Source organism: Tamandua tetradactyla, chromosome 2 (assembly GCF_023851605.1).
Source record: "Tamandua tetradactyla isolate mTamTet1 chromosome 2, mTamTet1.pri, whole genome shotgun sequence".
In the NCBI taxonomy this organism is placed as follows: Eukaryota; Metazoa; Chordata; class Mammalia; order Pilosa; family Myrmecophagidae; genus Tamandua; species Tamandua tetradactyla.
The window spans coordinates 173,324,399-173,351,150 of NC_135328.1; the positions used below are offsets into that span (position 1 = coordinate 173,324,399).

The following is a 26,752-nucleotide window of genomic DNA, read 5'->3' on the forward strand; positions in this document are numbered from 1 at the left end:
GTTGTTAAGAGGATGGACTGAGGTAATATAAATTCTATGCTTTATAAAGTACCATAGCCTGGTCACCAAACTCTGACCCATGGGGAAGCAATCATTTTTGCAAATAAAGTTTTACTGGACCACAGCCAAGCCTGTTCATTTGTACATTGCCTTTGGTTGCTTTCATCCTACGTTGGCAGAGTTGAATAGTTGCAATAGAAACTGTTTGGCCTTTAATCCTAATGTACTTACTATCTGACCCTTTAAGAAAGAGTTTGCTGACCCCTATGCCATACAAATATGGTTAGTTTTTAGAATTGCTATTAGGATTATTTTAGGAAAAAGCGTAGGATTATGTTGTTGAAGTATATTAATAGAAAGAAATCTAGTCAATTCACTGGCAAACAGAATTTGAGCACCTGATAATATCAAGCACTGTCCTAAATGTTTTATATTCATTATCTCATTTGATCTTTACAACAGTATGAGTTGTGCATTTTGATATACCCATGTAACAAATAAACTGACCCTCAATAACTTGATCAAAGTTTCAGCGGTAGAGAGCATTCAAATTCAGATGTCTGATTTTAAAACCTATGTTCTTTATATGATGCCACCTAGCATCATAGAATGATGACTTAAGAAAGAGTATTGTAATTCTTATGCTGTTAGAGCTTTTATGGAAAGCACAAAGAATCTGAAATTTGTATATTACCAAGTTAATAATGGGCACAAAAGTCTGGTATACATTATAAATAAGCAGGACTTGAAGTTTGGCAATATAACTTATTCTGAGGGAATATTCTTATTCCAGAAATTATGTACTAGCATAATTAATATCAGAAAGAATTTCAAATATATCTCTTGGATTAGTGCTTTGAAAACATATAGAAACAGATAATTAGCAAAAAATATCAGACTGATAAGGATTGAATAGTAAGGTTTATTGAATTTTGGAATGTTTTGACATTGTTGCCATATTTTTTTCAATGCATACCAACCTTCTTCAGTTTAGGTAACTATTAGTTCAATATTTAAAATCTCATTGAAATAATACATGGGAAAAGCGAGGGTGAAACCACCTCAATTTATAGATGAGTAAATCAAGGCTCCCAGAAGTTTAGTTATTTGCCTAAAGTCATATAGCTATTATATATGGCAGAAGAAGAACACAAAAATGGAATTTTTTCTCATTCATTAGTTTTTTCATCTATCCATTCAATAATTTTTTTAATTTAATTCAATCATTCATATAACACGTATTGAGAGTATATATATATATGCTACCTACTATATTTGATACCATCCCATATGTGTTATTGCATTTAATTCTCATGAGGTAGGTAATGTTACCTGTATTTTATAGCTGAGATAACTGAAATGAAAAGAGATTAAAGACCTTGATCAATGTCGCACAGCTTTGACAAGAATGAAGTGTCTAGAGAGAATATGGAGCCAATTTGGAGTCCTATATACAATTACAAAGTCAGGCACAATAGAGCTAAGCAACCCTCTCTCCCAAATCTGAAATAACTATCTCAGTCAGACTTGTAGCCTGAGTTGATAGAAGACTTTAGTTGGAAGTTACAGATCCTCAGTTGGACTATCGGATCCTGAAGATTTTAGTTTCTGTTTTGTTAAGTAAACAAAACAGAAGATTTATATGTTTTATTTTATTTTATATTTTGTTTTCCAAAGATAATAAGAAAGTCAAATTTGGAAAGAAAGTAACCATTAATTAGCTGACTGAAGCACAATTAATTCATTTCCTTATAATATTCTTCAATGTATGCATATTTTAAATAGCTGCAGCCAAAGCAGATATATATATATCGCTTTTTATTAGCTAATCACAAATCATTTTCCAATGCCAATCTATCTTCATTCCATGCACAGTGTTTGCAAGGAACAATTTTAATAGTCAAAGACTATTAAACATGATCACATAATTTACAATAATTTATAATTTCATTCTCTTTGTTGGCTATACTATACATATATTTATATATATACACATATATAAATGCATAAATTCCTAATATGTCTAATGGACATTTTCTAGCATTTAGTGTATTTTTTCTTCTGTTATATTATTTATTTAAGAAATAATATGAAACAGTGTAAGATCACTGGTATGACTATCCTTATTGATCTTACATATTGCTGTATTAATATAAAAAGAAATTATACAAATGTATAATGTCTACAGGGTCAAAAAGGATCAGTTTACCATAGCATTCACCACATTGATTGCTATTATATTTTTGACAGGTTTTTCTAATATAGTAAGTGGCTAGATACTTTACATAATGCAGGTAGTAAAGCTTGTGTTTTATATCTAAAATAAAAGGGTTGACAATCATTTTTCCTTAAATAGACAGTTATCTCTGCTTTGAGTTAGCATATTATCCTTAAGGTTTAGGCCATAGAATATTAAAAAAATGTGGATGTCCTGCTGTGAAGAAAAAAAGGAAGTAATTTCAAACGAGGTTTTTCTGCAATATTTGTGTCTTCTCTTCCCTTAGTTTCTTTCATATTAAGGTTAAAAATAATTTCCATTAGAAAACTGTGCGAAGGACGTAAAGAAGTTTGATTAAAGATTCCTTCAAATGTTGATGTATCTTTTTAATATATAACCTCCTTTAATATTGTAACCAATAATTAAAATAAATCTACATCAAAAAACAATAAAGAAGCTGACCATGAAAGTTCTCATTAAATACAGTTTTATTTCATTTAGGGATATTTTATATAGGCCTATATTTTGGAATAAATAATAGGAAACTCCTTTATAAATCTTAGAAAGTTTGAAGCCTCTTTGATAGGAAAAAGAGTAAAAGATTTTGGTTATTCACTCAATAAATCTGCATTGCTTGAATTCAGATGCGCATTTGGTAAATAATGAGATAAAGGGGCTCAAATCTTGACAAAGTAAAAACAAACAAAAAATGTCTTGCTATCCTTTTCTTGTCCTGGTGCCCATTCCTTTTACTACTATTCTAATGTATCAATTAGAATGCCAAGTGTAAGTCAGGAGATAAATAAATGCAAAAACAAATGCCAACCACTTTTTAATGCCTAGTGGAGATGCCTTATATCCTTATTTGAAGAGTTCATGTGACGTTGTCTGGATACTGCCATGGAGGCAATCTTGAGTGTTTTAGTGGTTAGATAACTTTAATATGCTTTTTAATGGATAGGTGTGGAAGAAGAAATGCTTATATATTGCATGAGTATATATGACAAACAAACAAGCATGGTTTCCTACTGTTTGCCAAGCAACTTTTTGCTGCATTAAATAAGACACAAGCCATTCTATTAAGGAAGCAGCTAAAAATCCAGTTGGTGAGACAAGTATGCAAATGCAAAAGTTCACTAAGCAGAGTGTGATAAGATGCCAGAGGGAGGAAAAATAAATTGCATGAAGAAAATGAAAAGACAAACCACAGGCTGGGAGGAAATATTTGCAAAACACATATCTGACAAAGGACTTATATCCAGAATATAAAAAGAGCTCTTAAACTTCAACCACAGGAAAAGAAACAACCTAATTTAAAAATAGGCAAAAAATCTGAAGAAACACCTCACAAAGAAGAAACACAGATGGCAAATATGCATATGAAAATATGCTCAACAGCTTATGTTATTAGGGAATTGCAAACCAAACAACAATGAGATACCACCACATACCTATTAGAATCTCTAAAATTCAAAACACTGAGAACACCAAATGTTAGAGAAGATGTGGAGCAACAGGAACTCTCATTCATTACTGGTGGGAATGCAAAATGATACAGCCACTCTGGAAGTCAGACTGGCAGTTTCTACAAAACTAAACCTAGGCTCACCATGTGATCTAACAATCGTGCTCCAAGGTATTTACACGAATAAATCGAAAATTAATGTCCACGCAAAAGACTTGCGCATGAATGTTTACAGCAGCTTTTTTTCAAAATTGCCAAAAACTGGAAGCAACCAAGATATCCTTCAATAGATAAACGGATAAAGTAAATCCATACAATAGTATATTAGTCAATGATTAAGATAAACGAGCTATCAAGCTACAAAAAGGAACCGTAAATGAATATTGCTAAATGAAAGATTCCATTCTGAAAATCTACATACTGTATGATTGCAACTATATGACATTCTGGAAAGGCAAAACTATAGAGATAGTAAAAAGATCAGTGGCTGCCAGGGGTTTGGAGTGGTTGGGAGATGAATAGGTGGGGAACAGGACAATTGTGTTATATAATATATAGTATATAAATTGAAAAAATCTAATAACTTTTTTTGCTTTAAAAATTGAATTCTAAAACTCTTCAGGCCCCAAGAGTCTTAGCTAAAGGATTATATACCTGTATTTTTTTTCTTCATTCAATTATGAGACTACTGATGTAGGTCTATAAGGTATTGATATAAGGGAGGCAATTTTAAGCCCACTAGGTCTTCTAGAGTTGGTGATTCATGGAATTTCTTGACTGCTTGAAACAACTGCAACAGAACTCATTACCCTTTGGTTGGGGGTCATAGAAGGATGGAAGGTAGAATTCAGGAATGAGTTCTAAAATAAATCAGAAGAGGGTAGGCCATGGTGGTTCACTGACAGAGTTCTCACCTCTCACCTTCCATGCTGAAGACCCAGGTTCGATTCCCGGTATCTGCCCAGTTAACATAATAATAATAATAAAATAAAATAAATCTGAAGAAGTATGGATAGGCCAGATTGAAAAAATGCTGAATTGCCTCAAATTCCCTATTGCTTTGGTGCCAGTTTATAGCTGTTATGTACCTCCGGAAGAGCCATGTCCTTTTTCCTGATCCAATCTTGTGAGGCAGCCATGTTTCTTTTAATCCTGATTAATATTGTGGGGTAGAAACTTTGACTGGATTGTTTCCATTGAAATGTGACACCCAGTTGTGGGTGGGACCTGTTTTATTAGATGGAGATAGGACTCTGTCCATTCAATGTGGGTCTTTATTAGTTTACTAGAGCCCTTTAGAAGGTTCTTTGTAGCTCAAGATTCCTCTCTTATAATTCAACCCACTGTATGTGCAGGTATCACCTGGCCCTCTTTCATTGCCCCATGGGAACTGGGGCTCAGAAAGCCTGTGTTAGTACTGATAATCTGGTTGTTGCTAATAGCTTGAGTAACAATATCCTTGGTCTGTGACCCAGGAGTCAGGAGTCTTGTGTCTCCTGCCAGTATCCAGGAAACTGGCAGGCTTTCTGGTTAGCTTGTATGTAGGATAAAATCTCAGACCCTTCACAATTCTTGATAGTTCAAGGTTGGCAGGAAATGATATTGAAGCCACCTCCCTATGTTGAAATCAAAAGAACACTAAAAATCAGATCTGCATAGGTCTGAATGCTTCCTCTTCCACTTACTGGCTATGAATATGTTGCTTAAAATATTTGAAAGTAATTTTCTCATTGGTAATTTAAATATTCAAAGTGTTGGCAATATAAGATTGATAATACCAACATCACCAGGGTGGCGGGAAAATTCAGAGATAATGTGTTTGAATGCCACTAATGCAGAGCCTGTACCTGTTTTTTTTTTTTTTTTTTTTTGTCTTATGATTTTGTGTCACTCTCATTTCTAAATACTGCCTCTACTTTAACTCCAATTCCCCTGGAATGAGGGAAAGTACATGTTAGTGTAAGGCCTACCTGTTTATATTCTTTTCTCGTTTGTTTGTTTTTCCCATACATACACCTAAAAATTTAACTTAAAAAAATTTTTTTTTTTTACTTTTAAGGAAATTTCAGTTCAAATACTATTCATGAAGTACCTTCTCCGAGCCAGATCCTGAGGATATAGAAATTGTGTAGACTTCCTTCCTTTCTTCAATTGACCAGCCATCAAACATTTATTGAACACTTAACAATATGCCAGGCACCATTCTAATTGCTAGAAAAATAGCATGAACAATAACAGACAAGCTCCTTGCTCTCATGAAATTTGTATTTTATCATGACAGTTAAAATCCATTGTGGTAAGTATTTGATAGCAGTACAAATAGATATCTGGGGACAGAAAAACAAGTAATCTAGCCCTGGGGATTCCTGAGGAAGATACCCCCTGAACAGGTGTTGAAAGATCAAGAAGGATTAGTCAGGCTGAAAAGATTTGTCGGGTTAGAGTCCCAACAAGAAATAGAAAGTTTGTGAAAAAAGCAATTGAAGGGAGTTTAATAAAGAGACCATTTACAGAGGTGAGTCCCCAAAGACTGAAGGAATAAATAGAAAATCTTGCAAGAACTGAGGCCAACAATTCTCTTATCCGGTTTCTTGAGGAGAAGGAACAGAATAAATATCCCAATCTCTCTGTCCTCCTGAACAACAATGCCTCCCATTGCCAAACCTAATAGAAGACATAAGGGCAACGGCTCCCACCTGATGTAATTTGTAGAGATCAGCCTCATAGCCTCCCTGTCCACAAGCAGGTCGAGAAGAGTAGAGAATGGATCTGAAAGGACAAACAAAGAATAACCAGTACAGGAAAGAGATAAAGATATTTCAGATAGAAACAACAGTAGTAAGGCATAGAGCTGTGGAGTGGGGGGTACACAAGGATTATATGGCCAGAATAGAGCTGGAAATTTAGATGGGATTAAGATTTAGTGTATGGAGACACGTATATGTCATGTAGAAGATCTTAAACTTCTACAACATAAGGGGAGACATAGGTAAAGGGAGTAAGAAAAGTAGCACAATTTGTGTTTTAGAAAGCTAGTTGTCTGGGGGGTAAGACAGGGATCTTGCGAAATCTGTTTCTGTTTCTGAATGGTCTTTAGGGCATAGGCTAAGGAGAGAGGCAATGCCATTGGAAGTAGAAGGGACAGTTTCTGCCTGGAAAAGCAAAGAAGGCCTTGTATAAAATAGTCTCATTTGGGAACATTTTTTCTTAAAATGTAAATGCAGTCTTTTCTCTTGTGAAGCAGGGCATAGATGGCCTTGAAGCTACCTTTCTCCCGATAATCACTTTCCTGGGAAGAAATAATGAATTCTGTTTTGTCCACATTTCTTCAAAGATTGCTTCTGTAACTTTCCCTTAAACACATTCCCAAGAGCAGTCTTTTTCATTAAGACGAGGCCATTTTCCTTTGGTTTTGTTGGAAATGTCCAAAAAGGAAATACAGTTCCATTTCCTTCCTGTCCTGAGAGTCATTAAATATTAATAGAATTTCTACATGTAGATAAGCTCTGAGTTCCTTTGTCCTACAGAAAAGCATCAAAGGGCACCATGACTTTAAAAGCAGCCCTTCAAACTGGGTAAAAGTGGCCTTTAGAAAGAAATCATCACTTCTTCAAAAATCACATCCCCTGAGAAGTTTTATTCATTCATCCAGTTGACAGGCGGTGGAGCCATGGGAAAGAATAAATGGCACTTTCTATAACTGGATATGGTGGATATGCAGGACACAGTGAAGCAGAGCCAGGGCAAAGGACACTTGGGACCTTCCCCCATGGGCTGCTACCCACTGGGGAGCTTCCTAAAGACGGGTATGGTATCTGAGTCATATTATTCTCATAGGCCAACAGTTGCTCTGAAATTGTTTCATGAATGAACAGTAGCTTTCTAGGCTGTGGAAACAGCCTCTGCAAAAGTCCAGAGGCATGAGAGGATTGTACATTTAATGAAATGCAAGTAGTTTGATAAGACTGGAGAAAATGGTATTTGTTTCTGGGGGCAAGGAGAGAGGATGATAAGAGAGAAAGCAACAAAAATATAAATAGAATTGAAGGGTCTTAAAATTTCACTGAGAAGTTTGGATTTTATCTTATGTTTACTGGGAAACTATTGGAGAGTTTTAAGTATGGGTATGACTGGTCTACTATAAGATTTAGAAAGGTTATTCTGGCTTTAGTGTACAGAATAAAACACAGGAATAGCGTTTAGGGGAAAGGTAAGTATAATTGCCTGCTCTGGGGCAAAGACAGTAAGGATAGATATAGGTGTTTATGTATGAGCAATATATAGGACGTACAGTGGATAAATCGGATGATTTTTAGGTGTGAATTATGAAGGTAAAGAAGAAAAGAAAGGTCAAAGATGATACCTACCTGCCTAAAATCTTTGAGGGCAAGGACCATATTTCACTCATTTTTACATCTGTATTATACATATATCCTCTCCTGTGCCTTGAGAATGTGTGCACTCAGGGAATGCTTACTGAGTGTTGAATGAGGCACTTGGAAAGGGTCTGGTGAAGGCCAAATCCAGCAGCATGTTGGAGGTAGGATGGAGGTCATGGATAGAGATGGAGATGGTACAGGTGAATGATAGGCTAAGCCAAGTTTGGAGGAGCAAGTTGTGGAGAAAACCCCTGATTTCAACAAACCCTCTTCACCTAAAAATCTTGGACTATTAGTTTTCTGACACCAGAGAATCTGGAAGAGGAGGAGTCCTGATTTCAGCTCCAGAAACAAAACCTGAGTTAACTCACAATAAATATTTGCTGGAACTAAAAAAGAGTGAATAAATACATGAATGAAACCTAAAGCTTCTTTGGGATGAGGAATATTAAGTTATCAGAAAAACTGACATTTGAGTCAGGACTTCCACTGCTATGGCCAGAAGTGACCAGCACAATGCCTTGTCCATAGAATGCTCAATATCTGATAGCTGGTATGTTGTTTTTATTGTTTTGATTAAGAAATATATTTATAATATAAATTAGAAAGCATGTCTTTAATTCAATGCATAATCTTAACTAAGGCAAAATTCAGAAAGCTTTGACCCAATACCATATACAGGGCCACTAGTGATCACAGAGGGCTGAACTTGAATACTTGGTATCAACCTGTAAAAGACAAGTGATTCTGGGATATTTTCTTCCCTTCTTGTAAGAGTCTTTGGGCTATTTTCCTTTTATGATGTTTGACTCTGGACAGATTGTGTATAAGTCCTAGATCTACCACATTCTAGTCTTGGGACCTTAGACTAATTACATAACTTTTCCAAATTTCAGTTTCCTTCTCCACAAAATATAGGCAATAATATCTATATTAGCAAGATATAAGGAAGGGATAAATGAGATAATCTACTGTCAAAGTTCACGATATATAGAATATTAGGACTTATTTGCTAGCATATTACAGGTAAGTCCTCTGCTTACTCTTGTAACTTCTGCCAGTCCATTAGCTTAGGCAGAAATCCTCTTGTTTTTAAACTAAAGGAAAAATTCACAGTCTGAATTCTTTGAGACCAACTTCAGGGTTACTTCCAAAAGAAATCAGTTCAAACTTAATTTATCAAGTATCTGTTGAGCCTATACTATGTTTCAGGCCATGAGCTGGTGATAGGAAAATGAAGATTAATTAAGTATTGTTTCTACCCACAGAAGTTCTCAGACTATAAGGTGAACTCAACATCTAAAATATCTAAAGAAGCTATAATACAAAGCAGAGTGAGATGAGTGTACTGAGAACATTAGAGTTTTGTGAAAGGTACTAATTAATTCTCAGAATAGGAGCTAGAAGATCTTCATGGTGGTGATGAAATTTGAACTAGGCTTTAAAGTATGAATTGAATTCAGTAAATAGTGATCAGGAGCAGGGAAAAGGAAGGGCAGTTTAGGTCAGAAGAGGAGCAGTATTAGCAAAGCTTCTGAGAGTGAAGGGATCAGGAGGCAGGTTTAAGGGGAGCAGTTTGAAAAGATAGCGTACTAAGGAACTGTCTATTATTCTGTAAGATGTGGGGAAGCTACATCCTGGCTTAGCATGGATGGAAAAAAAACACAGAAAATCAAAAAGCCCCAGAAGAGGAGCTAAGCAGGGAGTTAACAGGAGAAATTGGCACTTGCTATATAAATTCCTTTATGCTCAACTGTATTTTAACCAATATCAAAATATTGGATTTTGTTTTTACCATGGAGCATAGATTTCTTGGGACACAGAGTACATGTTTAAAATGTTTGACCTTTGTTTATTTACTAATTATTAAAGCCAACACTTGAAGCCTTGGACTTTCTGGAATGTCCTCTAAATAGGATTTGTCCCCTGTATACCATCAATCTAGATTCTGACCAGATAGATTTTTTCCTACTATGATAATATGAATTTGCTAGATAAAATCAAATTTCATGAGACTCAAGTTTATTTTTTAGTCAACGTTTGTTCCAGTGGAAAGAATTCTTATATAAGAAGCATTTGGTTTTGATTTTCCTTTTACAGATTTGAGAATACTATCAGGGTTCTAATAGAACCTATCTATACACACTCACACATATACATACACTATACATAAGACGTATATGTTTTTAAAAGGTCCTGGCTCTGTCTGATACACAATGATCATTTCCAAGAAAATAATAGTATCCAGGCTTTTGAGAATTGAAGTTCTGTAGTTCTACACTGTTTGCCTTCTACCTAGGATTTTATAACTTGTGTGGAGACACAGACTAGAGAAGGCTCAGGAAAGGGTGACAAAGAGGTCAAGGATTTTGTCATGTGAAGAGCAGCCAAAGGATCAGGGAGGTTTAACCTAGAGAAGCTGAGTATTGGAGAAACATTAGATGCACTTCTGCAGTTTTAAGACCTGTCATGGAGTAAGAGGATTAAATCAAGTTATTGTACCGCTAACCAGAAGGACTAAGAACAATGGATGGGAAGAGTGTGGCTTTACTCTTTCTATAGAGTATTTATTGAACAGCAACTATGTGCCAAGGACTTACAATTGTGAAACACTAAGTCAAGAATCTGCCTTCCAAATCTTATTTTTTTAGAGGTGACAGCCAGGAAACCAACAATTTGAGAATTGTGAAACAGAAAGCAGAAGATCAGTTCTAAATGTTGTAAAATAAGCAATATATATATATATATATATAACTCACAATGACCCTATGAGGTAAAATCTTTCTTTAATCACCATCTGACAGTTGAGGAGCTGAAAGTGCAGAGATATTAAGTAAATTGCCTGAGGTTGTATAGCTCAGATTTGATCCCAGGTTATCTGGTTCTGCAGTCTTAACCATACGCTATGCTAAAGTTAGAAGGTGGCTGTAGAAATCTAAGCAAGATATTACAGTTATTTCAGTTGGGGAAGTGTCCATAAGGACATAAAAAATGGATGTGAACTAAGATGTGTGATTAAATTAACTCATCATGCCTAAGGGGATAAAAAGATAAATATATTTGTGAATGCTTTAGGAAGTAGAATTGATAGCACTTTCTTGTTGATTAGTTGTGGGAAGTGAGGAAGAGGAGAAGGAATGATCAAGTTTCCATCTTGGGCAACCGAGCATGAGTAGCATTCTATAAGATAGAAGACATCAAAGAAGAAACAAGTTGTAAGAGAAGTGATGAATTTGTTTTTGAACAAATTTGTTTTGAACATATTAAGTTTGAGGTCCCTATGGGATATCCAGGGGGAAAAGTCCCATAGGCAATTGGATATATAGGTCTGTAGTTCAAGAGAGAACTCTGGCCTAGAGTTAAGATTTGGGAAGGGGATCAGTTTATAAACGTCGTTTAATTGAAGCTATAGAAGATGAATGAAACAGCTCAGGAAGAGAGGGGAGCACCAATAAAGGTGAAACAATGGAAAAGGAGTCCATAATTAAGCTGGAGAAGAGAAAAGCAAGTAGAAACCAATTTATTATGTGGTGTTGCAGAAACTAAGATAAGCGAGTACTCAAGGAAGAAATGATCATCATTGTGAAAAAGATTTTGCTTACATTCTGAGAGGCAACTTGAGTAACAGCAGCTCAGTAGGCTATAGGCACAGAGAGTGTAGATAGCAGTCCTGATTAGCAAAGGATGCTTCCACAGCCTGATCCTGGCATATAGGAAGATTCCATAGACATGTATCACAGGGCATCTGGGAATTTAATAGGCAGCATGGAAGTCTTTGGGGTTACAGAGAGTCAGATTATCTAAGCTAGGTCATGAAGTTGCTATCAGTCATTCCTTGTTCTACTACAGTGATTTTTCCCCCTCAAACTCAAGCCCAGCTGTTATATGATAGTTGTCCCTATCTCCCTAACCAGGAGAACGTTGCAGTGCACTTAGAGATGTAAGCACATTTGGCAGGAAGTAGAGAGGCATATTTTTCTTTCTCTCTTCCTAAGCAGTGAGCAGGTACACTGAAGTATACAAACACACACACACATTTTCTAATATGACAATATTGTTTGAAAAATTTGTTTTAATTATTATTTTAATATGACAAGGTTAATTACCTTATTTATATGCCTTTTTGGCTTATATCAGTTATAAATCTTGGCTTGCCTTAATAGTGGCAGCTTTAGGACTTTTAGTAAACTTCTTCATCTAAGCATTTTCTACACTCAAGTAATATACCTATTCATGTATAGAATGAGAGATTTACAACAGCAAACTTCTATTTCCTTCTTGTACCCTATTAGTATTGTGCTCATATATTCTATTCTATATGTTATAATCCTCGCAATATATTGTTACTATTTTTGCTTTAAGCAGTCAATTATCTTTTTTACATGGTTTTTAAAAATAAAAAAAAATTCCTTTTTATTATATTGGCTATTTTCCATTCCTGGTGCCCTTCATTCCTTAGTGAGATTTCCATTTGGTATCATTTTTTCATCTGACTGAAAGTTTTCCTATAACATTTCATGTAGCCCTGGCCTACAGGTGATAAATTTCCAGCCTCTGTATACTTGAAAGTCTTTATTTCACTTTTGTTTTAGAGGATATTTTCCCTGGATATAGAATTCTAGGTTGACAGCATTTTATCTTTCAGCCCATATAAAAATGCTGGTCTACTCTCTTCAGGCTTGCATTGTTTTTTACGAGATCTGCTGTTATTCATCTTTGTTCCTTTTTGTATATCTTTCTTTTTACCCTGAATGTTTTTTGTTTTTTTATTGTGAAATATAACAGATATACAAAAAAGCAATAAATTTCAAAGTATATTTTAACAAGTAGTTATAGGACAGATTTCAAAGTTTGGTATAAGTTACAGTTCCATAATTTCAGGTTTTTCCTTCTAGGTGCTCCAAGACACTGGAAACTAAAAAGAAATATCAATGTAATGTCCGGAGTTATACTCATTTGTTAAATCCTAACTTTTATGTTATAACTCCTCCTTCTCCTTTGATCCTTCTCCTAAACGTTAGAGATATTAGGGCTGTGGCCTGTTCTTTTTCATGTTGAAAAGGGGTGTCAACAATATAGGATAGGGTAATGGAATTAGTTGATATTCTTGGAGAGCTGGCCCCTCTGGGTTTTAGGGCTTATCTAGTCTAAGAACCATCTGGAGATTATAGGTTTCTGGAAAGTAAACTTAATGCATGAGACTTTTGTAGGATCTCAAATGGAGCCATAGGTATTCTTTAGAGTTAACAGGAATGATTTTGTTTGAGGGTTGGCAAACCATAGCTATTAGCAATATTTAGCTGATGCTTGTATAAGAGTAGCCTCCACTATAGCCTCTCAACTCTATTTGAACTCTGTCAGCCCTTGATACCTTATTTCGTTGCATTTCTTTTCCCCCTTTTGAACAGAAAGTCTTTGCCAATCCCATAGTGCCAGGGACTGGGATATCCCTGGAAGTCATGTCCCATGGTGTCAGGAGACTGTCACCCCTCAATGTCATGTCCCATGTAGGGGGGAGGGTAATAATTTTCCTTGCAGACTTGGGCTTAAAAACAGAGAGCCCACATCTGAGCAACAAAACAGGTTTTCTGGAAGTCATTCTTAGGCATAATTATAGATAGGCTTAGCTTCTCTGCCACAGAAATAAGTTTCATGAGCACAAGCTTCAAGAACAAGGGCTTGGCCTATTGATTTGGAGTCCCCAATGTTTGAGAGAATATCAGGAGTTTCCCAGGTGGGAAAATTTAATAGTTCCATATTTTTAATCCAGTCCCTCAAGGGACTTTGCCAATAGTTCTTATTTAATTCTGAATGCTTTTAAGATTTTCTTTTTATTACTGGTTTTAAACAATTTAGTAATGATGTATTTTAGTGGCTTTTTCTTGTGCTTTGGTTTTATTAAATTTTGTGGTTATATGGGTTTGTATTTTTCTTCTGATCTGGAGGCATTTTGGTCATTATATCTTCAGATTTTTTTTTCTGTCCTCTTCTCTCTCCTTTCTTTTGGTGACCTCAGTTGCATGTATATTAGACCCCTTGATGGTGCCCCATAATTCAATGTTATTTTGTTCATTTGTGTATTGTCTTTTTCTCTCTTTGTTTCATTTTGTATAGTTTCTATTGTTCTCTTGTCAAGTTCACTAATCTTTTCTTCTAAAAGTTCTATCTTCTTTTAATCCCATCCTGTGTCTTTTTTTTTTCATTACAGGAACTGTAGTCTTATCTGCAAAATTTCAATTTGAGTCTTTTTTGTCTCTTTTTTATGTGCTCATGCTTTTTTCTACATTCTTAAACTGATGGAATATATTTATCTTAGCAGGTTTAATATATCTACCAAATGTATTTTCTGAGTCACTTTAGGGTCTTTTCCTATTGCTAATTTTTGTCCTCATTTTGCATTTTCTTTATTCTTTGAAGTTTGATTTTTTTAATTTGATGCCAAATATTGTGAATTTTATTTTCTTGGATGTTGGGTTTTTGTATTCCTTTCAATTTTTTGAGTTCTGTTATTGGAAGCACTTCAGTTACTTGGAAACAGTTTGAGGTTTGCTTTTAAACTTTGTTTTTCTGGAGTAGAGCAGCCTATTGAATGAGCCTAATTTGCAACACCTAAGAAAATAACCTTCTGAGGAGTCTTTCTACTTCCCTAGATATGAAGTTTCTCTATTCTGTTCATTAGTTATGTGAACTATCTCCATGTTTGAATACTGAGGCTTATTCTGCCTACTCCTTTTCGGTGGTTCTTTCCCTACCCTCAGATAGTTCCTATATACAATATGCACTGATCACAATATGCAGTCCTCAGCTGAAGATGTGAAGGGACCCTATAAGCTCCAGCCCCCCCCGAAGTGCTAACTGAACAAGTTCCTCAACTCTCAGCTCAGTGAAATCACCTCTCAGCCTCAAATTTTCTATATATAGAATGGTGGTTAAATCTAATATTCCCTGTAAGAATACCCAGTACATAGGATACTTACAACCTTTAGAATGACTGAAATGATCCACAGACTGTTGGTGTGCGGTGAGGGCAGGCAGAGCCAAAAGTATATCCCAGGGATTATTACATTCTATCGGAACTGCAAGAGCAACCAGAGCACATGAGTTTGAGAGAATGTCTAGCTTTGTGGCCAAAAGTCTAGGCTTTATAGCCACAGATACCTGGGTTTTGAATGTTTCAGAGACTCAGTTCCATCTGTAAAACGAGATACAATAATAGTACCTTCCACCTAGAATTAATGCGAGAATAAAAGGAGAAAAGATGTATAAAGTACTTTACACATGGATGCTTTTAAAAGGGAGATTAACCTCATGCATTGCTGGTGGAAATGTAAAATGATCCAACTGCTATGGAAAAGAATTTAGCAGTTTCTTAACAAGTTAAACATAGACTTGCCATATGATGGTTATTCCACTCCTACGTGTATACCCAGAAGAGTTGACCAAAAATTGATCAAACAAAAACTTGCATGTGGATCATAGCACTATTTGTAATAGTCAAAAGATAGAAATAACCCAAATATCCATCAGCTAATGAATGCATATACAAAATGTGGTAAAGGAAGAAACTTGGGCTTAGCTGTAGTCAAAAGGAGGACCTGTCTATGCCTAGAAAATCTTGGCAAGATTGTTATAAAATACATTTGAAAAGCAGCAGGAAGAGGTAAGGTTGAGCTTGAATAGGAAAGATATAGGTGTCTCTTCATTCAGTTGACACTTTGAGCACCATCTTTTTGCAGCTATTGTGTTAGGCACAGTGGGGGATAAAGTGAGGAACACCAGCTAATGATTCATTCACTCAGTATTGACTCATTGACTCATCCATTCATCAATCAAATATTTATTGAGCATTTACAATTGCCCTTGGTCCTATGGAAAAAAGCAGTGATCAAGATAGACATAAACTCTGATTTTAAGGTGCCCAGAGGAGGGAGCCATTTTTCTTGTCTAATAAGATAATAGAAATTTTCTTCAAGGCATTGATACTGACGTAGGCATAGAAAGTTCATTGAAAGTTGGATAGATTTACCATTGCTTTTGGAGAAAGGGGTTGAATGTGTAGGGAAGTCGAAGTATGGGAAAGAGGGGAACTTAAATCCTTAAAGTTTCTGCCTTTCTTTCCAAATGCTGAAGATATGCCTTTCCTGGTTACTTTTATTTATCTCATTCAATTCTCTTTAACAACCTTGTGGATTTTTATTATCTCCATTTGACAGACAAAGAGGTTCAGTAACTTGCTTATAGTCTATAAGAATTAGGATGGACAGAACTAGGGTGCAACTCCAAGTTTTCCTGAGACCAAAGTCCATGCTCTCTTTACCGTACTGCTCCACTTCCCCTAATAGGCAAGTACACATTTGTAATATCATGTGATAGTTACTATAAGGCTGGTAGCTCTCTATGAATGTTGTCTACTCAAGAAAAACCATCAAACTATGAGTGATTGGAATTTTTTTTATTAGAGAAGTAATAGGTCTTACAGAAAAATCTTGCATAAAATTGAGTTCCCATATACTACTTTATTATTAACACCTTGCATTAGTGTAATATAGTTGTGGTAATTCATAAAAGAACATTTTTATGATTGTACTAGTAACATATACGCAACCTAAAGTTTCCCCCTCTAATCACATTCAAATATAAAATTCAATGGTCTTAGTTACACTTACAATGTGCGACCATCACCACCATTCATACCAAAATTTTTTCATCAACCCAAATTGAAACTCTATGAGGAAGATGATATTTGAAATTTGAAGGATAAATGGTATTTTACAATGCAAGCACAAGTTGGGTGGTAAGCAGGGTTGAAGTTTTCTAGGCAGAAGATATAGAACATGTAGTATTTGAGACATGATGGAATCAATTGCTCTCTGCCAGGCCCAGGGCTTTACCTGGCTTTGTGCTTTGCCATGGTGTGTATGTGGTCTGTAAATTATATCACAGAAGTTGATGATATCTCACCATTTTTATTACATGGAAGAAACATTGTTTGCAAATCCACTCCCACCTCTCACCTTCTATGAATAGGATATTGGCAGACAGGAGACAAATTATTTTGCAACATGAGCCCAGCCTTGGAACAGACTCATTTGAAGTGTTAGCACTTTAATCTGTCTGCTCCTCAATACAGCACTACCCTGCTCACTTAATGGAATGAATATTGGTGAGGGTGGGGGATCAGGTCTCAGAAACAGAAGCTATGACAGTTTCTAAATAAATGTAATAAATCAGGAAGGTTTTTCAAAGGATATAAAAAATGTCATTTATGGGGTGCACAGATAGTTCAGTGGTTAGAATACCTGCCTTCCATGCAGGAGACCCGAGTTTGATTCCTGGACCATGCACCCTGCCCCCCCCCCCAAAAAAAACCTGTCATTTATGACAGTTGTAACTCCTATACTCCCTAAGATTCTTGCACTGGTGCAGTTTAGACTCTCCCATGGTAGTTAAAATTATTGCTTGATCTGTCAGAATCATTTTTTTTTCCTCCTCCATGCAGACATCTTACTTAAAACAGCAAACTTCTATTGTTTCCCATGCCCTCTCTGTGTTAGTCAGATAGGGAAAATGAATGCAATCAGTGTTGAAAAAGTACATCAAGAAGTTGAAATGAAGGGCAATGGTACAGGCCATTGAAAATCATAATCACAAGAATTGTGGGGGATAATGTTTTTGTATTCGAAGATTCATTACTTCTCTTTCACGAAAGCCTCAGTTATAGTGAAAATGAAAATGATAATTTTTGTGAATATAATAATAACAATAAATTACTACTATTGCTTGAACATCTGCCTTTGCCAGGTATTAAGACAATGTTATCTCACTGGTGTCACCAAACAGCACTATGCAGTGGATATTATCATTGCTATGCTTATCAATTTTACTATTATTTCCAAGGTACAGATGAGGCTTAGAAGTTTGAAATGACATGCACATATCCACACACCACTAAATGGCAGAGGTAAATTTCAAACTTAATATTGGCTGATTCCAAAATTCATGCTGTTTCTGAACCATGGAATCCTGTCTCAGAGATACTGCTAGAAAAATAATCCTCTGTGTTTGTTTAGTAGTTTACAGTTTTAAGAGTTCTTCAAGTGTATTCTCTCATTTGACCTATATAGCAACTATAGTATAATAATAATTACTAATAATAATTATCAATCATATTAAACTAATGACAACAAAATAAATACCACACATAGTGATCATTTATTTATTAGGAGTCAGGTGGGCTAAGCATTTTACATGCATGAGTGTACAACTAAGTATCCAAATAGTTAGTGCATTATAATGGTTAAGAATGCAGAGACTATTGCCAAGTTGTTGGGTTGGAATCCTGGCCCCAGTACTTAACCACACGAGCTGGTTTGAAGCTGTTATGTACCCTAGAAAAGGCCATGTTCTTTTTTTAATCTTTTTTTGGATAAGGTTAATTCTTTTTTTTTAATTTTTTTATTGTGAAATATAACTATATACAAAAAAGCAATAAATTTCCAAGTGCATGTTAACAAGTAGCTGTAGAACAGATTTTAATATTTGGTATGGGTTACAATCCCATGATTTTTCATCTTTTCTTCTAGCTCGTCCAAGACAGTGGAGACCAACAGAAATATCAATATAATGACTCAGCAGTCATACTCATTTATTAAATCCTGTCTTCTCTGTTATACTCCTCTTTCTCTTTAAATAACATTGATACATAAAAGCAATAAATTTCAAAGTACATTGAAACAAATACTTGTAGAACAGATTTCATAATTTAGTATGGGTTACAATTCTACAATTTTTCCTTTTTTTAATTTTTTGCATGGGGCAGGCACTGGGAATCGAACCCAGGTCTCTGGCATGGCAGGCAAAAAGTCTGCCTGCTAAGCCACCATGACCCACCTTACAATTTTAGATTTTTACTTCTAGCTGCTCTAAAGTACTACAGGCTAAAAGAAATATCAGTATAATGATTCAGCACTCATAATCATTTGTTAAACCTGATCTTCTCTGTATAACTCCACCATCACCTCTGATCTTTCTCCCACTCTTCAGAGGTATTAGGGCTATGCCTATTCTAACTTTTTCATGTTGGAAGGGGCTGTTGATAATATGGGATGGGGGATGGAACTAGTTGATGTTCTACAAAGGCTGGCACCTCAGCATTTCAGAATTTATCTGGTCCAGGGACCCATCTGGAGGTTGTAGGTTTTAGAAAGTTACCCTAGTGCATGGAACCTTTGTAGAATCTTATATAGTGCCCTAGGTGTTCTTTAGGATTGGCAGGAGTGGTTTTGGTTGGGGTTTGGCAAGTTATGATAGGTAGCAATGTCTAACTGAAGCATGTGTAAGTGCGACCTCCAGTGTAACCTCTTGACTCTGAATTCTCTTTTAATCCATTCCTTTGGGTGTGGACCTGTTGTAGGTGGGACCTTTTGGTTTAGGTTATTTCTATTGAGATGTGACCCACCCAATTCAAGGTGGGTCTCAATCCTTTTACTGGAATCCTGTATGAGAAGATAATGGACAGAAAAATCTGAGAGCATAGGGATAAAAACCCCAGAGGAGCTAAGAGAAGACCCACAGAGGAAACCACTGGACCCAGAGCTGAGGGCAACGAAATCCAGGAATGAAGAATTAGCTGACACCAGCCATGTACCTTTCCATATGACAGAGGTGTCCCAGATGCCAGCAGCCTATTTTCAGAGTCCAGGTGTCATCTGTTGATGCCATAATTTGGACATTTTCATGGCCTAAGATCTGTAAATTTTAAGTTTAATATATCCCCATTGTAAAATCCATCCCATTCTTGGTATATTGCATTGTGGCAGCTTTAGCAAACCGAAACACCACTTATATGAACACGGGCATTTAAGTGTCTGTGCCTTAGTTCTTCACTATAAAATGGGTCAAGTGAAAGTATTTACATGGTGGTTTGAACATTAAATTAGATAATCATAAATTGCTTAGGACATAGTAAGTACTCCATAAATGATAATTGTTTCTCTTTTATGGATGAGAAAATTGAAGTTTAGAAAGATTATGGGACTTTGTCCAAAATCTCAAAAGTTGTGAAGGAGTGGAGCTTGTATTGGAATGCAAGTCTGCCTGGCTCACAATGTCTCCTCTTAACCCTGCAATCTACTGCCAACAAGCATTAAGTACACTGCATAAATGTGCTTTTAAATAGTTCTTTTTCAATGTAAATGGCCTTCCATTAATCAATCTCTTATACATTCAATTTCCCAAATATGCAATACTTTCTCACACCTCTCCAACTTTGCATAATTTTTCCTCCTCCTGTAATAGTTTTTCCTCACCTGCCTAAACCTAGCATAGCTTGACTTATCTTTCAGGATTCAGTCTGAAGCACCACAGCCTCCATAAAAGAATCCAGGCAGATTAGGGGTTCTGTCTCTGTATGTCCACAGCTTCCTGTGTTTTGCCAAGTATTGCACTACATTTAATTGTAATTTTATCTTTTTTTGGCCTGTTTAATGCGCAGTTATGAGCTCTTTGAGACCAAAGATCTTGTATGAGTGCCTGGCACGTGAGTGCTCAAAAAAGAGTTATTTAATTATTGAATGAATGAATGAATAAAATAATTGCTCAGGAGGTTCTATACAATATTTTAGTGTATATGATGAAATGTTTCCTCTTTATGTAAGACTATTGAGCAAGTAAGTATTTTAAAGACCTTGTGAAAATTAAGGCAAAAGGTAAAGAGAACTTCACATACACATATAACTCCCCCTTACCCCATTAGCAATCTTCTAAATATAGATTATGGTAATTTAGTTTCAAACAACTCATTTTCAGCATCTGACATGCTCATTAACCCCAGGTAGGGAAATTATTGTGGTGCATTAATTTTTCACCAGAGAAGACATTCGTCATCTGTGCAAGTATCATTAGTGCTTTCTACGGAGATGGAAATGACACACTGCCTCTGCTGAATGGAGAACACCGTAGAATTTTAAATAGTATCAGCTGGGCTTTCTTGGCCAGCAAACCTTATGCACTTTTTGGGCCCTCTTTTGATAAAACTCATGTGACATCAGTAAGATGCTTCTTGAAGAGAACAGAAAGTAAAATATACCTCTTGCAAAATAAGGATATGCGTACCATATTTAATTTTTATTTTCATTTTACCTAGCAGACTTCCCTTTTTCTGTCACATTTGTTGACTATTATAAGTCCTTGAATTTTGGTGTTTCCCAAGGCTTGTCTTTAGTCCTACACTAGTCTCATTTTGTACTGTTTCCCATTCTCATAGGTCATATACCATCTCTATGCTAATGGCTTTTGTCTCCATCTTCAGCCAGGCTCTCTCCCCTGAGCTCCATACCCTTATGCAGCCACTGGCTGTCTAGACAGATAAAACTTCCTAGAGTTCCGGACACCTTAAATTCAACATGTACAAAATCTAGTTCATTATCTTCCTCCATCTCACAACCTCATTATCCTTCAATAAATGTTGAAAGGACACAGATAACTACACATTCTCTTTTAAAATGTACTGTAATAAAATACTGCAACATAGTCTGCTTCCTTGAGAAATGTCATAGACTTAGAATTTTTATTTAAAATCACCAGCGTTCTCTATTATCATCATTATCATTTTCATTATCAATAGTTATAATGATGAAACATTATAATGTAAAGAAAATTACAAACAACTTTAGGAGAAAATCAATGTGTAGATACATAAAATTAGTTAGAACTCTGCTATTTTAGTATGTTCTATTTTTGTTGGCTTATTTAATCTTTATTGCAGCCCTGAGGTGGTATTTTCTGTTTGTTTGTTTACAGATGAGGAAACTGAGACTTTCAAGAAGTAATATATCTTTTCCAAAGATATTAGCTAGGCAATAATGGAAACTGTATTAAAAAACAGGGCTCTCTGACTCCAAAGCCTAAATGTTTTTCTGTTCTGCTTCACTTTTTATGGGGTGATTTTTAAAAGTGGTGATTATTCTAGACTAAGGCAGTAGGAAAGGCTGTAGACTTGGAGAAAAGCATTCTTGTTGGACAACTGAGGAGATCCATAGCCTAGCCCAGGAGACTCACATTAACTAGACCTGCAGACAAGCTCTACTGCCATGTGCCCCACATTGACTTGGGGCACCTGGGCATTTATCAGGCTTTCTCTTGAGGAGCCCATTATTACACCGAGGGTGAACAACCATCTCAGTCTGCCTAGGACTGCCCTAATCTTAGCATTCAAAGTCCATGTCCTGAGAAACCCCTCAGTGCTGGGCAAACCAGAATAGTTGGTCACCCTAAGCACACTAGTAATGCATGTCAATGAGTGGGCACTGTGGAGTGGGAGCATGGGAACCAGAGCCACTGATTCTTTGGTGTAAGTTGAAAGCCTTCTGGCCATGTGGATTTGAGGTCAATCAGGTGAAGTTCTGTGTCTTGGTTTGAATTTAAAGCACCAGAACAGGAAGCGGTCACTGTCTTTAGGTAGCTGCCAGGTATCAACAAAGCTCCCTTTGTTTAGATGTAAATTACTCTTCCTACGAAGGTATTTCCCACTTGGCCTGCATTCAGGGCTACAGCCCAACAAACCTTCAGCAGCAACATACTTCTTTCCTGCGTGTCAGAATGAAATACTAACGGTGGGGGCCATCAATCTTGTTGCTGCCTCCTTATTTTTTATAACCAAGGTCACTTTGCTCTGAGTTTACATTTGCCATGCAAATTGAAATAGAACCATGAAAGGAATTCTTGGCAGTCATTGCTGTGCAGATAGTGTCTTACTTTTCAACATTTTGAGCTGGTAAGGAAGGAGAATTTGAAAAATGTAAGGTGATAGAAGACATTTGCTTCTCTGAAAATAACACTGAGCTGCTTTTAGAAATTCATCTGTAAATCAGCCTAGCTAATTGGTCAGTTGTTTTTTTATGTATCTACTTTACTGGATCAATAGTATCTTAGAACATTTGGAGGCATGTGGCAATGCCTGTGTCCGTAGTTCATCAGAACATTCATTCATAGCAGATGATAGGAAGCAGGTTTTCTCCTCTTTAGGAAAAGAAGCCATGATGAGTGAGGGAGAAATTTGAATGAATCAATAGAAAACTTAATTTTCTGAAACATGCTCATATAAGATAAGGTTGCTTTGCCCTCAAAATATTGTTGTTTTTGGTGGCAAGTACTTTGGAAAAATCTTTGTGACTGACTCATAATGTTTGTGTTCATGTCCTCTTTATAGAATCACAAAAGAGATTAAATTTATTTGGACTATGACAGATTTAAGAAGTATACTCAGGGAGGCTTGTTTTTTATATTATCTGATATCTTCATTGTAGTGGAGAGAGAACTTTCCCCAAAGGAAGGACTGGCTCCTCAAGGAGTAAAGTGCTCAGGAAGACTATTTCTTGGGTTGAACCATCTGGTCTGTATTGGGAATGAGAATTAGCCGTGAACTGGTATCTGCTTAATTTTGATTATGTCATGTGATATGCTCATTGGTCTTCCACTCTCTGTGGAGGTAAACTTTTAGTAGAGAACTGAATGAGATTATGACGACAATATGCAAAAATCTGAAGAAAGTGCCTTCCAAGCAAAGCGAAGACCAAATCCAAAGGCCCTAGGCAGAAACAAACTTGATGTGTTTGTAAAGTGGAGTGAAATTGGTGAGTTAGGGAACAGAGGATGAAATCAGAGAGACAGGGTCAGGTCATACAGAATCTTGTAGGCCATACTAAGGATTGTGAATTTTACTTTGTCTAATGGGAAGCCAGTGAGCAAGGGAGTGACATGATCTGATTTGCATTTTTAATTGACAGTAAGGGAGCTCATGTGGAATCAGGAAGAGCAATTAGGCTTTTGCAGTAATCCATATGAGACTCTGGTGGCTTTGACAATTTAATATTTAATAGAGATGAAGAGATGTTGGATAGAGTCAGGAGAACTTGGTAATGGATTGAATATAATGGATGAAGGAAAAAAAGCAATCAAAGATGAAAACTTGGTTTTGGCCTACACATCTTGGTAAATAAATGGCAGTCCCATTTACTGATATTAATAATATTGGGGGAAGCACAGAATTGGGGATTCAGGATTCTGGGTTTAATTTTGTACATGTTAAATTTGAGACACCTATTAGACATTTATGACAAAATTTTAAGAAGTTGGATTAAGTGCCTGGAGCTCAGAGAAGTAAGGGTTTGAAATATATATTACGGAGTCAGTAGCACAGAGAAGATATTTAACTTCAAGAGAATGGATGAGATCATCCAGGGTACAGGGGAAGTTAAAGAAGAGTAGAGGGTTGAGGTAGGAGCCCTGGGGGCTCTCTAGCATGTGGAAGTCTGGGAAAGATGGAAGAACCAGCAAATGTAATTGAGGAATAGCAATAAGTAAGTTAGGAGGAAAACCGGAGAGTATAATAAGATGAAATCAAGTGAGGAAAGCTTTCAAGAAAGGCAGGATAGATCAGGTATGTCAAATGCTGATTGAAAGGGTGGGAACTGATAATTGATCACTTGAGCTCCTTCCTATTCACCCTCTCCCAGTGCACAATCCTTTTTGCACTGTGGACCATGCATGGCACAGACTGAGTAATATCTATATGCTTATTAATTATATTCATTGTCATTACCAATTCATTGCCTTCTGGCCTCTTTAGTGGAAGCCACTTACAATTTAGTAATAGGCCATATTAACAATTTATAGAAACAAGGTTGTACATAGTGCTGAGAAACTCTCAAAAGCCTGTTGATTAAATATCCTAGCATGCCAGAGGTAGAAGGGCTCTAAAAGACTACAGAGTCCTGCGTTCTCACTTTATTGTTGAAGAAACTGAGTTTCTGACAGAGAAAATGAATTGCCTAAGGACATACAGCAGTTTCATTGAAGACCAGAATCCAGATCTCATGGGTTAGAGGCAGTAGTTCTTTGTTTTTCATCCCTGTACCACTTCTTCCACCATTTAAGATTAACTCCTTTGTGCTTGAAGGCTTTTCTATCTCTAATAGACCATGATTAAAATGCAAGTATTCTGTAAAGGAATACAAAGGATTACTTTGAGTTCATGTCATTTAGTAATAGGACACAGTCAACTAGGCATGGGGAGGAAGAAATTGGAAAGGGAAAATTGCAAGGTACTGAAGGCAGATGCAATGTTACACAGAGAAAAGACCAGCCTGACTTGAATTTGAATCCCAACTCTATCACTACTTACTGTGTGACCTCTAGTAAGTTTCTTAACCCCCTTGAACCTCATCTGTAAAATAGTGACAATATTATGGATCTTATTATGTTGTAAGGATTATAAAATTATTATTGTTTATTATTACTATTAATTATCATCTATTTAAAGTCTCGTTTTTGCTTAGTGTATGGTAGGTCCTTAACACCTGGTAAGTCTTTAATATTACTTTATTTGCTTTCATTTTCCATCTGGTTCTGGTGATATGGGTGTCACTACCAGTAGCCCTAGATCAAGCTCTAGTCTCAGCTGTCACACCTGTGGCTTTCAGACCTCTGATTGCCTTGCTTCTGTTAGACTAGATGAAGGGCCTTTGCAATTGCTATGAACTTATATTCTCTGGCCCAGGGTCTGGGAGCAGGTCAAGCAGCCACTGTCAGGAACAGCCACTGGTAAGCCTTTCCTTAGGCTGATTCTACTGCTTCCTTTCTGCAAAGAAAATGCTTAAATTAATGTGGGTAAGTAGCCTTAAGGTAAGAAAGCTTCATTCAAACTGGTAAAACTGTATGAGGAGTCTTCAGCATACCAGGCAATATGTCAGTCCTCATGCTCTGAGTATTTGGTGTGTGAGGGGAGATATACGTGGAAACAAATAACTATCTCTCAAGTGAGTGAATGGATTACTCAGCAGAGGTGCAAGCATAGTGCTGTGAGGGTTGTGTACTGTTCAGCTAGATCTTAAATGATAAGTAGTTTGTCAATCGGTAAACAACTGGAGCACTACATTTCATAGAAAGGTATACAGGAAACAAGTGCAGGGAGGAGCTAAAGATTGTAAAAGAGTGCATAGAAGACAAGCTTTTCTTGAAGAATTCCAAATCTTTGCTCTAGAATTTGGATATGACTATGTAACAAGACAGTTTAGGATGTCAGAGATGAAAGGCACCCTATTAATCACCCAATATAAACACCTAATTTTACAGAGGAGAAGACTGAGGTTCTGACAGAGGAAATAACTTAGCCAGAATCTAATGGCAAGTTAGTGGTAGAAAGTGGGATGGGCACTGACATTTACTAAATCCTTTTTACACATAACTCATGGCTTCTATGGATAAGAGGGCACAATTGAAGACAGTATCAAAAAGCACCATAAGATTTGCAAACTGCAGGCACTAGAGTTTACCTGAGAATGGGAGAATTTAAATGAGGACAAACACTGGTACCTCACTGATCTCATATTCACTTTAAATAACTGGCATACAATTTTCTATACATAAGCTTTAAAGTAGCTTGTTACATAAAATTATATCTATGTTCTTATGTATTATTATATACCCTATATTTTATGTCATTGTTTTGGTTTACTAAAGCTGCCAGAATGCAATATACAGAAATGGAACAGCTTTTATCAAGGTAATTCGTGAAGTTGCAAGTTTATAGTTCTAAGGCTGTAAAAATATTCAAACTAAGGCATTCAGAGAAAGATACCTTGACTCAAGAAGGGCCAGTTGGTTCAGAACACCTCTCTCAGCGGGGAAGCC

At 36.3% G+C, this 26,752-nt stretch overlaps 1 protein-coding gene across 8 annotated transcripts in view; it reads left to right on the forward strand.

Annotated features, from left to right (window-relative positions):
* Positions 1-26,752, forward strand: part of LOC143674264 (BEN domain-containing protein 5) — a 1,810,590-nt gene that overhangs the window by 765,967 nt on the left and 1,017,871 nt on the right. The window contains exon 1 of one of the 8 annotated variants that reach the window (XM_077149725.1): positions 4,537-4,624. The exons of 6 other annotated variants lie outside the window; for them this stretch is intronic. In XM_077149725.1, coding sequence (XP_077005840.1) covers positions 4,610-4,624 — 15 coding nt within the window. In that variant the 5' untranslated portion in view covers positions 4,537-4,609. Of the gene's footprint in view, positions 1-4,536; positions 4,637-26,752 lie in introns of those variants that run through there. One more of the 8 variants, XM_077149724.1, reaches the window with a different exon arrangement.